Genomic DNA, 13,148 nt, shown 5'->3' on the forward strand with positions numbered 1-13,148 from the left:
GTAAGGACGATTAAAAAGTATTGCATGGACCAGCTTTCACTACCTCAAACAGGGAAAATACTACATTCTTAAATTAACAAGAGCCTGAACTCTTCCTCCCTTTTAACTGGCGGTGCTGCTGCGAGAAGGCCACTTCTATGCGCGGAGATCCTCTGGTGTCTCCCTCTCCTCCTCCTGGCTCTAGCATGACTGAACTGGACTCATTAAGGGAAAAAAAATCAAAAGGCAAACCTTTCACATAGCTGTGTGTCCAACTGTAATCGAAGACACAGGGTATCAAGAGGAAGACCCTTTAGATTTGTGAGGCATTTTTGAAGAGCGAGTTGAGGGTAGGTGTAAGAGGGCTAAAACATAACATAACCTGAACAGCAAATGTCTATGCAGCAGTATCTTTTTACATGGACAAACAAAAAGGCATAGGGAGAACAAGAACACTTTAGTTTTGGATGTAGAAAAACAAACGTCATGTGACAATATCACGACAATAATGTGCCTTAATGATCAGAGGTAAAACATTTTCATTTGGTAACAAAACAGCATGACATTATTTGAAATTGTGCAACTTGGTCAGGCTGAGTGCATGTGTTCCTCTCCACTCTGTGGGGACTGTGCAGAAAATCTGAGCAAAACCGAACAAAACAAAAACAACAAAAAGAAAAAAAAAAGAAAAAGAAAAGAAGTAGAGTTCTGTTTCTGTACAGCATGTTAATTAGTTTGTCAAACTCCACATAATCTCAAATATAAAGTGACACTGTAAAATGAGGGAGGGGGGGACGTCTGCGTGTATATGATGGTAACATCAGTGGAATGAGGTATGCAAAAGCGAAAGGGATACAGCTGTCCATACTTACACTTGTCCATGCAATGAAAACACAACACGAGTCTCACAATTCTGAGGGTGCGCGTCGATCTGATTGTGTATGTACTGTATGCATGTATGTGTGCTTTAAGCGGTATGATATGTCTGCAGGCTCATATTTAGAGAAAGAAAAGTGTCGAAAAGGGATCACGCATTGTGATCCTCCTGTTGTTCCAAACAACGGCTAAAAAAAGCCTAAACAAAAAACCTTCAATAAAACCCCAAAATTCAACAATGACAACAGTATCACAAAACTAAACCGTAATCTTTGGCCTGAGTGTACGGCAAGGCAATGTACATTTATGTGTTGAGGTTGTTGAGGTGATGTGTTCTGAATGTTTAGGAGTGATCTGAGGTATGGCAGGTGAAAAAACATGTTAAAGTTGTGCAGATGGCGACACCTGGGGAGGCGGGGGCGGGTGCTGTCGATAGATGGAGAGATATCGGTACGAGATACAGGCCAGAAAGAAAGTACACGACTGAAAGTGACTGGAAAAAAAGATAATCTTTTCTTCTCTTTTTTGTCTCGAAAAACAAATAAACAAATAAACCAAAAAAAAAATAAAAATAAAAATTCACCAAGACCCCATCTTCGATTCCCTGTGGTGGTCTTTATTATACAGTGGATCCCCTGAATATTAGCTTGTTTTCTATCCTTTTTTTTTTGTTTAATTTCATCACTATCAGTGGCTCTGTTCTACAGTCCAACAATCCTGAGGGTAGGTAAGGTTTGTCTAAACATTTCCAAAAGTCTCTGCAACACTGACCATCCTACTTCAAATGCCCAGGACATTAGGGCATGGTCATCCCCCCTCCCCTCCCCTCCCCATCCCACCCCTCCCTCCCACCCAATGGACTGGCCATCAAGGCTTTTTAGACCGGCTGTTGCTCAGGCCCCAGCAGTGGACCAGTCAGCAGGAGGGAAGCCCTCGGTAGCTCCTTCCCTTTGCAAGGTATATGTGTGTGTGTGTATGTGTTCTGTGTTTGTGTATGTGGGGCGCCCACACAGACACGATGCCACTAGGGGGCAGAGTTGGACATGGAGTCCACAGAGTTTACGCTGGAAGACTGCACACGGCTGTTGGAAATGGACACCTCTGGGTGCTGCGGCAGAAAAAGAGAGATAGATTTGCGTGGGTTAATCGAAATTGGCTTTGCCTGCTTTCCAAATGCGCCTGTCCGTTCACTTACATGCCTCCTGAAGATCCTGTCCAGCAGGCTGCGTCGAGGTGGCTCTGGCGGCTGGTTCCAGTCCAAATCTGGAGATCTCATTCCATGTGGCCCAAACACATTCAAATCTCTGAAACACTCGGTTTCTATCATCTGGATAAGATGAGAATAAGAAGCAGAAAGAGGAAAATGTGTGAGCTTTCCCAGCAAGTTGCGAGAAGCGCACTGAGCGTTTAAAATGCCGTATGACATGAACGCGCTTACCTCATTCTGCCACGGGATGGAAACGCTGCCTGTAGAGAATTTGGAGTAGAAGTCATTGTCTGTTTGGTCCAAATTGACTCCCTTGACTGTGGAGAACTGCTCTATGTCCAAAACATCCTTACAGTACACTGCCCGAGGCTGAGAGAGGGCAATGACCATGAAAAAGATTGGGTTGAAGGGAAAAACAGAAAACAAGTTTATCTTAATAGATAATTTATCATCATGGAATTTTGGTTGCCGTTTCTGATTTTTTATTTTATTTTTTATGCTGGCTATTTTTGAATATTTCCACTGATATAACAAACTTAAAAAAAATGTCCTTACTGACGCAGGGAGTGTCAGTAAGGATACTTGGTTTTAGCAGTGAGTTTGATTTAAACCTCCAGTGCAGAAAAATATCAACAACTCACATCAGGCACAAAGGGAGGCTCCACCATTCCAGCCTCCATCCTCTTGAAGTTGATGTTTTTGAAGAACGAGTGGGCCTTGACGCCTGCTGCTCCATCCGCCTTGCACCCCAGCCTCTGCTTAGGGTCTTTGGTGAGCAGCTGGGTGAAGTAGAAGCAGAGATGAATCACTCAATTGTTCATCATTCATCTCTCGCTATACAAACATCTCTCCATCAAGCCTCACCATTCTACAGATGGCCTTGGTGTCCTCTGTAAACTTGTCGTTGTACTCCTCCTCTTCGTCCTGCACCCTCCTCTCCACTTCCTCCCGTTTCACTCGCTCTTTGCGGGCGCGGAAGGGCGATCGCCCGGCGGTCATCTCGTAAATGAGGCAGCCCAGTCCCCACCAATCAGGACTCATGGCGTACTTTTCGTTATTTATCACCTCCGGAGCTGTAGACCCAAGGGAGAAACTTAATGAAACTTGCACATTTTACCCTTCTCCTTTAAAAATGTTGACTACAGTGCTTCTTACCCATGTAGCCTACTGTCCCCACTCTGCCTCTAATGAGTTCTCCATCAGGCACTTTGATAGCCAGCCCCAAGTCAGAAATGCGAATGTGTCCTGCAACACAGAGTGTTAGTGAGGTGAGGTGAGGTAAGGTAGAACTGCTGATGTTATCCACATGTACCTGACAGGATCTTTGTGCACAACTAGCTGGCTGTAATTTATCATAAGATAAATGTGCAATTTAACATGCAAAATGCTGCATCGCAATATTTACGAATAAGAACTGCTGAAACTTCAAGACTCACCGTTGTCATCTAATAGGATATTCTCAGGTTTCAAATCCCTAAAGATGACACAGCATGCAAGTGTGTTAAAGCATAAAGTATCAGTTCACAACACACATTATTAAACAAAATGTTTTAAAAAACATTAACATTCAAAGGCTTTTCTCTTCTGACTGAATTACACCTTAAAATGCATTTAAGACTGTGTGAGATTTACCTGTAGACGATCGATTCCCTGTGCAAATGCTCGAGACCGCAGCAGATTTGAGCAGCGTAAAACTGGACCCTGTCTTTGTCGAAGCCAGGCGTGCCCATGTTGTAGATGTGAAACTTCAGGTCGCCGCCGTTCATGATGGTCAGCACCAGACACAGGGCGTCTTTGGTCTCATACGCGTACGCTAAGCTCACCTGGTTGAGGACAACAGTCATACAGAAGCCGCAAGGCATCAACGCTGCACTTTATTCCTCTTAATTTTCTACTTACGACAAATCTACTGTTGACTTTCTCTAAAATCTGCTTCTCGTTGAGAGCCATGGACTCTCCTTTCCTCTTCTTTATCCTCTTCTTCTCAAGCTTCTTGCAGGCGTACATCTTCCCCGTTGCTCGAACCTGGCAGGCACATACCTGTGGATTAAAGACACCGTGTTATCTCACATTTCACTGTGAAATGGCAATACTTTTAATGTCAACATCAAAATTTATCTCCGGGTCTCTCACCTCTCCAAATCCCCCCTTTCCCAGCACTCGGTACTGTCTGAACGTGTCCTTAGTGATTGGTTGCCTGGAAAAACACAGGCACAGCAAAACCCATTAACAGATGTTCATAGTATTGATTAAGACAGGCATTATGTGCAGAACTCAATACCATCCTGAGTCTGTTTCCTGTATAGATGATGGAACCTCTTGTACATAATTTCACTTTCCAGACACGGATACAATCAAGGCTGCTCTGAAAGCCTGCTGTTTACTCCCAACTGCTGTTTATTTACATGCTATCTGCATAAAATATTATACTGTTTAGAATGAGGTGTAATTCTATCCAAGTCATTTCTTATCTGGAAAATTTACCTTCTTAACTTTTTAAATTATGGTTGCTGGGGCTGTCATGACATCTGACTTTCATTTCATGATTATCACAGAAAGTTCTAGATACAATATTATTGCAATATCATTGTATTCAATTCATGTCTCATTTTATTCATTGTGAAATGACTTTAAAGAAAAAAAATAACAACCCCAAAACCCAAAAGGTTGGGATTGTGTGCAAAATGTAAATAAAAACAGAATGCCACCACTTGGAATTTGGATAAAGCCATATTTTATTCACAACAGAACACAGAAAACCTATTTGATGGTTAAAATGGAGAAAAAAATGGAGCTCGTTTTCAATTTTACTGCAGCAACACGTCATTTTGCAACTAATTAGGTGATGTGGCAACAGGCCAGTAATATGATTGGGTATAAAAAGAGCATCAGTTTCTCAGTAAGTATATATAGGCAGAGGTTCGTTTTTTTTGACGATGCTGTTCCCTCATCAGACAATATTCCTCTCTAAAAAGTCCAGCAGCTGCTCTCCTCAACTCCTGAACGTTACAGGCTGTTGTTAAAAGAAGAGGGGGTGCTACACAGTGGTGAACACGGCCCTGTGCTACATCAACATCAAAAGGAGCCAATAATTTTTCAGTTACATTCAGTTAGAGTTTTTCATTATTTGATATAATTTCTGTGTTCTATTGTCAATAAATTATGGATGGGATTTGCTAATAATTTAGTTTTATTTAGATTTTACACAGGATCCCAACTTTTTCCGAATGGTTGCTGCAAAAATGCAAAGTCCATGAGGGGTGATGACACAGTTATTTCCCAGACTATCAAATGTCCATTACTAACATAATAGTGATATTTCGTTTGCAAATATCACAGTTATAGTCAATACAGACTTTGCATAATGCGGACTTTACTTATGTTGGGTTTTTCCTTATTTACCTGTCGCTGGAGTCTATGTTTGTCTCTTTTTAGGTTGTTTCTTTGACTCACTGAATCTTTACCACAACGTGATCTGGAGAACAGACAGCGGCTAATTTTTGTTTTAAAACTGTCAAACTCCACGCCAAAAATAATCAGACAAAAGAAGCACTGAATGAATGTGAGCTTATTTACCGTTATACACATCAACTTTTATCTCGACTTTAATTTTAACCTTGCTGTATTTATAGGGCAGTGATCTTTACTAGTCATTTTACAAATAAATGATATGTAATCCATATTATCTTGATTACTGATTATTCCCCACATTCACATCCCTGACTACAACTACTAAATTACATTTTATAAATGTCTGCATTCAGAATTTCAATGTGGTTTTTTTTCACAGATAAGAAATGGATATAAGCAAACAAAACCCAGCCAACCTCTCCAGCATCTTCCACTGTAGAAAGCGGTCAAAGTACATGCTGTTCTGGTAGTCTGCAAACGGAGCTCCACTCAGGTAGTCATGGACAGCCCTGGTGCAGCGCAAAAAAAAAAAAAAAAAAAAAAAAAAATCAGTTACCAAAACGCACGTTGTGGGATGAAAATGCAGAGACAAGGCAGAGACAAATTAGAGAGAGTCCTGCAAACAGGTGAGTGTGAATGAATGAGGAACTCACTTGCGGCAGTTGCTGAAGATCTCCTTACATGGACTCAGCTCGAGGTTCTCTCTGCACTGGTCTGCAAAAACCTCCGCTATGTCTACACGCTGAGGTGACTACATCAACACATGTAAACAGTAGCACACATACAGGAATGCGTCACTCTTTATTACACACACTACAAATTAAAGAGATAACATAAACGCCTGATCTAATTGACGATGAAGTAACAATACATTGACTTTTTAATGCGTACACTTGATTACTAAACCCATGCGGGCATCTTGGCGAACTTTAATTCTGCCGTCTGCTTGTCTGCTTACAAAGTTTTCTTTTGAAGCAAAGTGTGAAAAAAAAGAAGGCTCGAAAATTTTTAAAATGCATCAAATGAGGAAACTTACATTTTCTGATAGAAAGGCCTTGATGATCTGGCACCCTCTGCTTTTTCTTTTTTCATCAGGTGTTACCTCGTAGTCTTCCTAAACAAGAGAACAACTCAGTGTTGTTAACAAAACTCCTGTTATAGATTTGGGTTACATACTTTTATAGATGTGACAAAAGTATTAACGTGCACTTGATCGTCTGCAGTCAAGTAGTTATTTATCAGTGCCAATTTCAAACAAGGCAACTTATGTAATGAATATTTTCTAGACTATAAACAGTGGCATTTACATCACTTGATCAATTATTGGCTAATTTCAAAGTTCAGATGTAAAAGATGATGTTTAGTTTGTTGTGAAATTGTGAAACATTTCTTTAGACTTCTATAGATCTCAAATCTACAACAACAGACAGTATTTAGTAATGCAATGATTTATTGGATGGGGTGTTGTGAAACTGTCTTTCAATCTGACCTTTTATTAATTACTTCACTGACATTTGTAACAGCTTGATTGTTGACTTTCTGTAGCAGCAAACCATGACTACATGTTTTATTAACCACAAAGTCCCAGTGGACTTGGAAGACACCCACTATTCTTTTGCAGTTGTTGAATAACAGAATTTATTGGAATGAAAATAATAACTTCTCCCTTCCAGTCAAGCCAAGTCAAACCGATTTTTATCTCAAGCATCCCAAATCCCCAATTTACATCGACGAGATCTATAATCTGCGCAGGAGATTTGTTTAAAACAAGGAAATAAATTTCCCCTCAAACAAGTGCAGGAGGAAATGATGATAATAGAAAAACTAAACACAACTAAAGTGTTTTATAATCGTTCAACCAGAGAAAGTCAGCTGTGATAAATGACATGTTACTAAAATCCTTTTAAATTACACTGACGATGATTTAGAACTCGGACTAGAAGGCATTCAAACTGGATGCATAACTCCAATAGTGGAAAAAAAAAAAAGCCCCCCCAAAAAACCAAATGTCTCTCGAATTTTTCCTGCTTTTTTCCTTTGAAAGACGAAACAGCTGCTGTGCGGTTACAGAAACACACACCTCTCACTCTCTGTATATCTGTGTTTCCCTGTCACTCTCACATAAACATATGCTGCTCTTGGCTCCGTGTTTGCACACATGCAGCTGATGACACTAACAGGTTGGGTCGTTACGCGGCGGACACACTGGACTTCTCGCAGGGGCAGTGACATGAAAAGCTCGCTGACGCATTTGGAAGCCGGCACTTTTAACCTCTCAAAAGCGGGAGGGGGAGGGCAACATGGCATCCATGCGGCATGCTGGCATGGCTGTTTCTATTAGTGGGCTTTTTCCAACATGGCCCTGTGTTGCCTGGCAACCACACAGTAAACACGGTGGGATTCCTTGAGGTCCTGCAGTGTCACAGTGTGTCACACCAGCGTCACCAGCTTTCCACTACAACACACATCAACGTATATATGATATGCACCGCGGAAGCACACATGAGCTCGAAGCTTAAGGAAAAAACTGGCTTTAAAAAACCACAGCATCACAGACACTACAGAATGAAACACGAAGAAGCCAACACTGTACGTAAACATGTAAGATTATGACTAAAAGTCACAGAGAACGAGAGAGAGCGCTGTGACTGCTGCCAAGTGTTGATTAACTGAGGCTTTGTTATCAGAGGTTTCAGAGAAACACACACACAGTAAATGAGCTGTCTGACTCCCACCGCTTGCTGGAGGAGCAGCCAAAGGGGAAAGAAGACGCCTCCTTAGCCTTTTGGAAGCAGAGTAGATCCAACACATACAAACACCTTCTCATGATGTAAGAGGAACCATTGGAACCACTTAAGTTGCACACACCGAAAAAACACATGCACAAACACTCCCTCCTCCTTTTGAACCGCTGTGCTCATACTTTCACACGGCTTACACGTTTAAAAAAAACCATACATAAAAGAACAACAATTACTGTAAATTGTAGATTACACTAATTACTGCACACTAGATTACACAATAACACTGTCTAGTAAACCTCATACCAGCAATGGACTGCAATGTTGTTTAATCACTTGTAATACAACCACCTGCCTGGTTGTAAACACCCTCAGACCTGAGTAATTGTCAAATGGGGTTCATAAAGCTGAGTTTGTCACATGGACTGTAGAATTAGCTCCAACACGTGTTTGGCTTGAGTGTAAGTGCTTTCCCCCTACACAGAGTGGGGGTGGCATGGAGGGGGTGATGGTCACTTTTAGGGCTGGGCGGTTAAAAGTGGGCAGAAAAGTGGAGAGACGGGGGTGCGCCGGGACTGGAAGGGGCTGGCGAGGGAAACAATGCGTCCTTTCTGCCCGTCACATGTCCGCTAAGATATTCTGGGCATAGATAGATAAAGACTTAAATGTGTCATGTGGGAGGTATTTTGTCTAGACGTGGACATGGGGTGGTAGGAGGCAAAAAGCTGGATAGATTGGGGATCTGGATGGTTGAATAATCACTACTCCATTTAATTGTGTCCTCTTGCTGTGTGACCCAGCAACACCGGCGTTTTTGCAGCCTGCCCTCTAATCAGAGTGAGTACACTAAAAAAGTTGATGAGTGTGTTTCCAGGACTGCATTTATCCAGCAATAAACACAATTTTTTTTCCTCCAGATACTCGCATCTGAGAACATGCTATCCATTACATAATTGATCACACGCAGGTTACAATAAAAGGGAACTGTACAACTTAACATTTTTAGTCTTTTATTTTAGATGAGCCTTTAATTCCATGCAAAAGAATTAAATAAAGGGTGGCGACCAGAAATAACCATTGATTTTTTGGGCTGAAAGATGAATTCAAAATTATAGGTGATTATTTACTTGTAATGACGATTTGTAAGCACAAATCGTCATTACAAGATGATATAAAGTCGAAGTGCAAACTACTTCTCTCAAAACGTCACCTATAAAGTAGATGTAATATAATGCCTTTGAAATCCTTTCATGTTTAATAGAGATCTTCTAGGAAGAGAGTGGAATCTGACATTTTCCAGCATTCCTGACCATGTCCGGTGATACACAGCATGTGGACAGGGTTGCAGGCAAATAGTCAGGTACACACTGTTAGCCGCATGTCGTTAGCGTGAAAGCTCCACTTCCTGTGAGCGGTTATAAAGAGTTTGCCAAAGTAAACTGCAGGAGGACCACAACAAAATTCTAACAAACCTAAACAGAAACTTACCCAGCTGAGCTTGGACATTTTAAAGAAGCTAACAAAATAAAAATGGCTATCCAGCAATCCAGAGCTCAAAGCTAGCCACAAGCTAGCAGCCTCAGCATGAGCAAAAGATTAAAGAAGTTACTGGGAAGATTATAGAGACAAGTGAAAAAGGGAAAAAGGTCATTCTCCTGTTATTTGGTGAAGTTAAAAACACACAGAATTATATGAGCAACTGACATTGGTTTTGTTGCACCTGCTTTTGTTTGGTAAGGTAAAATATATCAGGTAAAGGTGGATGTACAATAGGGGTGGGGGGAAAAATCGATACTGTGTAGTATCGTGATATTTTGTTTGCTAATAATGTATCGATACAGGGACAGCAGAAATCGATATTTTGTTACAAAAAAAGTTTTTGTGGACTGGAACATGCTCTGACTTCAGAGCATGTTGATCCTTTTTCTGAGCAAGAATCCTGACACTGTCCAAATGTGTTTAACTTTTTTTTTGGCAGCAATAAACATGACAGTTTACTTATTTTAATTTAAGACAAGTTTTATTTTAATTAAGTTTAAAACTTTTTTATTTAATGTAAAATTATATTTTGTTTTAATTTACTTTCAAATTCTTCAGTTGCTGAAGGGGCTGCATAGTTTTCATAAATTGCATAGTTCAGAATAGCTATAATTGTACCAGATGGTTGCATTCAGTTAAGTTGGACTAGACTGTAATACAAACCGTTCAGTTTGTCAACAATAAAACTGAATGAAATGAGAGAAAGACTGAGTGTGAGACTTTGATATTAGATAAAATGAATATTGATAAGGTTTACCTTTATGTACAGAATCTGAATATCGCAACATTTTTTAAAAAATTGCAATAATATCATATCGTGCGTTAAGTATTGTGATAATATCGTATCGTGGGATGTATGGTGATTCCCACCTCTAATGTACAACATCTGATTTTTGTTTATTTGTACATCTGTCCAGTAGCAGAGCACTTTACTTTCAGTTGTTTCAGTTTAAGATGATGCTGCAGCTTACCGTGGATTGGGTTATATTGTAAAGTTCAATGATTTCTTCACACTTTCTTCACAATATTGCAATCCGTGCATTTGTAGTTTATGTTTCTGAAAACTTTGTTTTACCTTTACCCATGAAAAGGATGTGACTGATTAGTTTGTCAAATCTAAAATGATCTGAAATGCAGAGACACTTTTCTTATTCTACTCTAATATGAGCTTCCACAAGACTGACTTTTAAGGGCCGGAGTGGATTATTCAAATGTAATTTCATGAAATAACGTAGCACACTAACATTTCACATTATGCTGTTTATTCAGTTCTGTGCAAATTCACACTTTTGAAAAGTTTAAAACTTGCTGTTTGAGAATCCCTCTAGTAAGCACTCCACTCCTAGAAAACTCAAACACCAAAATCATTATTAACATCCTCTGTAGGTGTCATGATGCGTGCTTCTGCCTGGGAAAAAAACAACCAAACAAAACTTGGATTTAACTAGGCAAATAAGTAAGAGCCCTCCATTGGACAACTACAGTTGCCAATGTGTTTCAGCTGGCTACAGGCTGTTTAACCCTAACTGCTGTAGTGGGTAGCTTCTCATTCCTTAAACAGCCTTGTTGGAAGACATGGTATTCCATGGTCATGGTAAAGACGTTACACTGTCTCAGAAGGGCTAAATTATTGGTCTGCATCTAGCAAAAAAAACAACTAACAACTGTAACTATTAAAACTGTTTTAATAAGTTTCATTAAAACTTGGTGAACCATCATCTCATAGAAAGAAATGTGGTCAAAAAAAAAAAAAATCATGACAATTTTGGTGAAATAAAATGACAACAAATCAAAAGCAAAAATCACAGCTATTTCTGACTGTAAAAGTAAAAGTATTTCCACTGAACTAAACAACTGTGTAGCCTAAAGAAAACCACTTATGAGTGAGGCTAAACAGACAGAAAGATCGGAGTAACGGAAAAAGGTCACACGGTCTGATGAATGATTCAATGTGATGGGCAAATCACGATGAGATGAACCCATAATGCCTAGTGCCTACCATACTACCCTGTAGGGAGCAGTGTTATGATCTGGGGAAGCACTGCTGCTACACGAGCAAGGTGCTTGTGGGTTCAAACCTGCCAACTAGCTGGAGCCTTTCTGTGTGGAGTTTATCAGTATTAATGCTTAACATTTTAAAAAAAGGTATAAAAAAATATTTCTAGGTGGGATCCTAGTGTTGGAATTCAACTGTATCAATGCAATGACACTGGATGTGTAAGTCAAAGCTTTAAATTGTGTTTCAAAGACACTCTGTGCAGCGGTAAGATGACAAAAACAACAAAAGTACACGTCAGACTAAAATCCTGTTGCGATAAGGTTCAGTTACAATCACTGGTTGAAGGTTGGTGTGATCTGTCACAAGGAGTTGATGGTTGACTTTTCTATTCCTTAGTTTTAAAAAAAAATATGATATTTTTAATGCAAATATAAAAAAGGGGTCGATGTAAGTCGTGTGTGCGTGCATGTTTACCATCGCATCCAGCAGCTGGATGCATCGCTGGAGTTTCGGTCTGGTCTCGCAGAAAAGACGGAAGAGAAGTCGTCCGATAGGCTGTTTCTCACAGATGCTGAAATATTCCCTGTCTGCAAAAGAAAAACAAACAAACAAACAAAAAAAAAACATAAAATGAACACAGACTTTAAATCGCAGCCTTTCCAACAAACAGTCAAACACACTCTCTTTAGATGAAGGAAGTGCACAAACACGTACCGATGCTGTTTCCCAGTTCAGTACACTGGCTTATATGGGGAAAACGAAGGATCTCCTTCCATTTTTTGCTCCTTCCTTTCCTTTTCCCTCCTCCACCTGTGGTGACAGGTAAAACAAGAGGTAAAAATGTTCAACTGAAAGAAATTAATAAAGTTGTCCACATTTATTTTCGTCAGTGAGGAGAAAATGAAGGCCCAATGGCTAAAAGAGAGGGGGGTTGTGTGTGGGCTCTCCCCTGAATGAAATCATAGTCTCAGTGTGTATATATAATTCATAGATTACGTCTCACTTCCTCCGTAACGCTCTCCTCTCTCCACTGACTTTCTTGCTCACTTTTCATGTGAGTGGCTTCACTGGAAGTGGAACAGTGTGTGTGTGTGTTTAATATGAGTGTGTGTGTTTTTGTGTCCACACAGACAGAAAGCCCATTCTGACCGGCTCAGTTCCCATCAGAACCCAGACTGGATTCCACTGCACTGAATAATCATGCATCAGCTTCCTGCAGCTACGTAACACCATCACGAACAAAAACCACTTAGATCTACATCGCCTACTTAGATTTCTGAAGAAATTTTACTGTGCAGTCATCGACGGAGCTGATTATTTTGCCTCTTAACTTTGACCGCTTTCCCATTATTCATCAAAGCCATGTCTAAATCACCTTTGGCGTTTTCTCACAGTA

General features: G+C 40.2%; 1 protein-coding gene across 1 annotated transcript in view; it reads right to left on the reverse strand.

The window, feature by feature from the left end:
- Window positions 1-1,715: 1,715 nt before the first annotated feature.
- Window positions 1,716-13,148, reverse strand: part of LOC146656824 (G protein-coupled receptor kinase 5-like) — a 28,060-nt gene continuing 16,627 nt past the window's right edge. Inside the window, exons 2-16 of the mRNA XM_085424595.1 lie at window positions 12,467-12,562; window positions 12,227-12,339; window positions 6,510-6,587; window positions 6,127-6,224; window positions 5,890-5,982; window positions 4,196-4,259; window positions 3,962-4,102; window positions 3,695-3,885; window positions 3,499-3,536; window positions 3,218-3,307; window positions 2,927-3,135; window positions 2,704-2,841; window positions 2,294-2,431; window positions 2,051-2,182; window positions 1,716-1,963 (exon numbers count right to left, since the gene is read on the reverse strand). Of these exons, the coding sequence (XP_085280721.1) occupies window positions 1,880-1,963; window positions 2,051-2,182; window positions 2,294-2,431; window positions 2,704-2,841; window positions 2,927-3,135; window positions 3,218-3,307; window positions 3,499-3,536; window positions 3,695-3,885; window positions 3,962-4,102; window positions 4,196-4,259; window positions 5,890-5,982; window positions 6,127-6,224; window positions 6,510-6,587; window positions 12,227-12,339; window positions 12,467-12,562 (1,703 nt within the window). The 3' untranslated portion in view covers window positions 1,716-1,879. The remainder of the gene's footprint in view (window positions 1,964-2,050; window positions 2,183-2,293; window positions 2,432-2,703; window positions 2,842-2,926; window positions 3,136-3,217; window positions 3,308-3,498; window positions 3,537-3,694; window positions 3,886-3,961; window positions 4,103-4,195; window positions 4,260-5,889; window positions 5,983-6,126; window positions 6,225-6,509; window positions 6,588-12,226; window positions 12,340-12,466; window positions 12,563-13,148) is intronic.

This window comes from Rhamphochromis longiceps, linkage group LG12 (genome assembly GCF_057381845.1).
Source record: "Rhamphochromis longiceps isolate RC_006_pf linkage group LG12, R_longiceps_female_GT1.1, whole genome shotgun sequence".
Lineage (NCBI taxonomy): Eukaryota > Metazoa > Chordata > Actinopteri > Cichliformes > Cichlidae > Rhamphochromis > Rhamphochromis longiceps.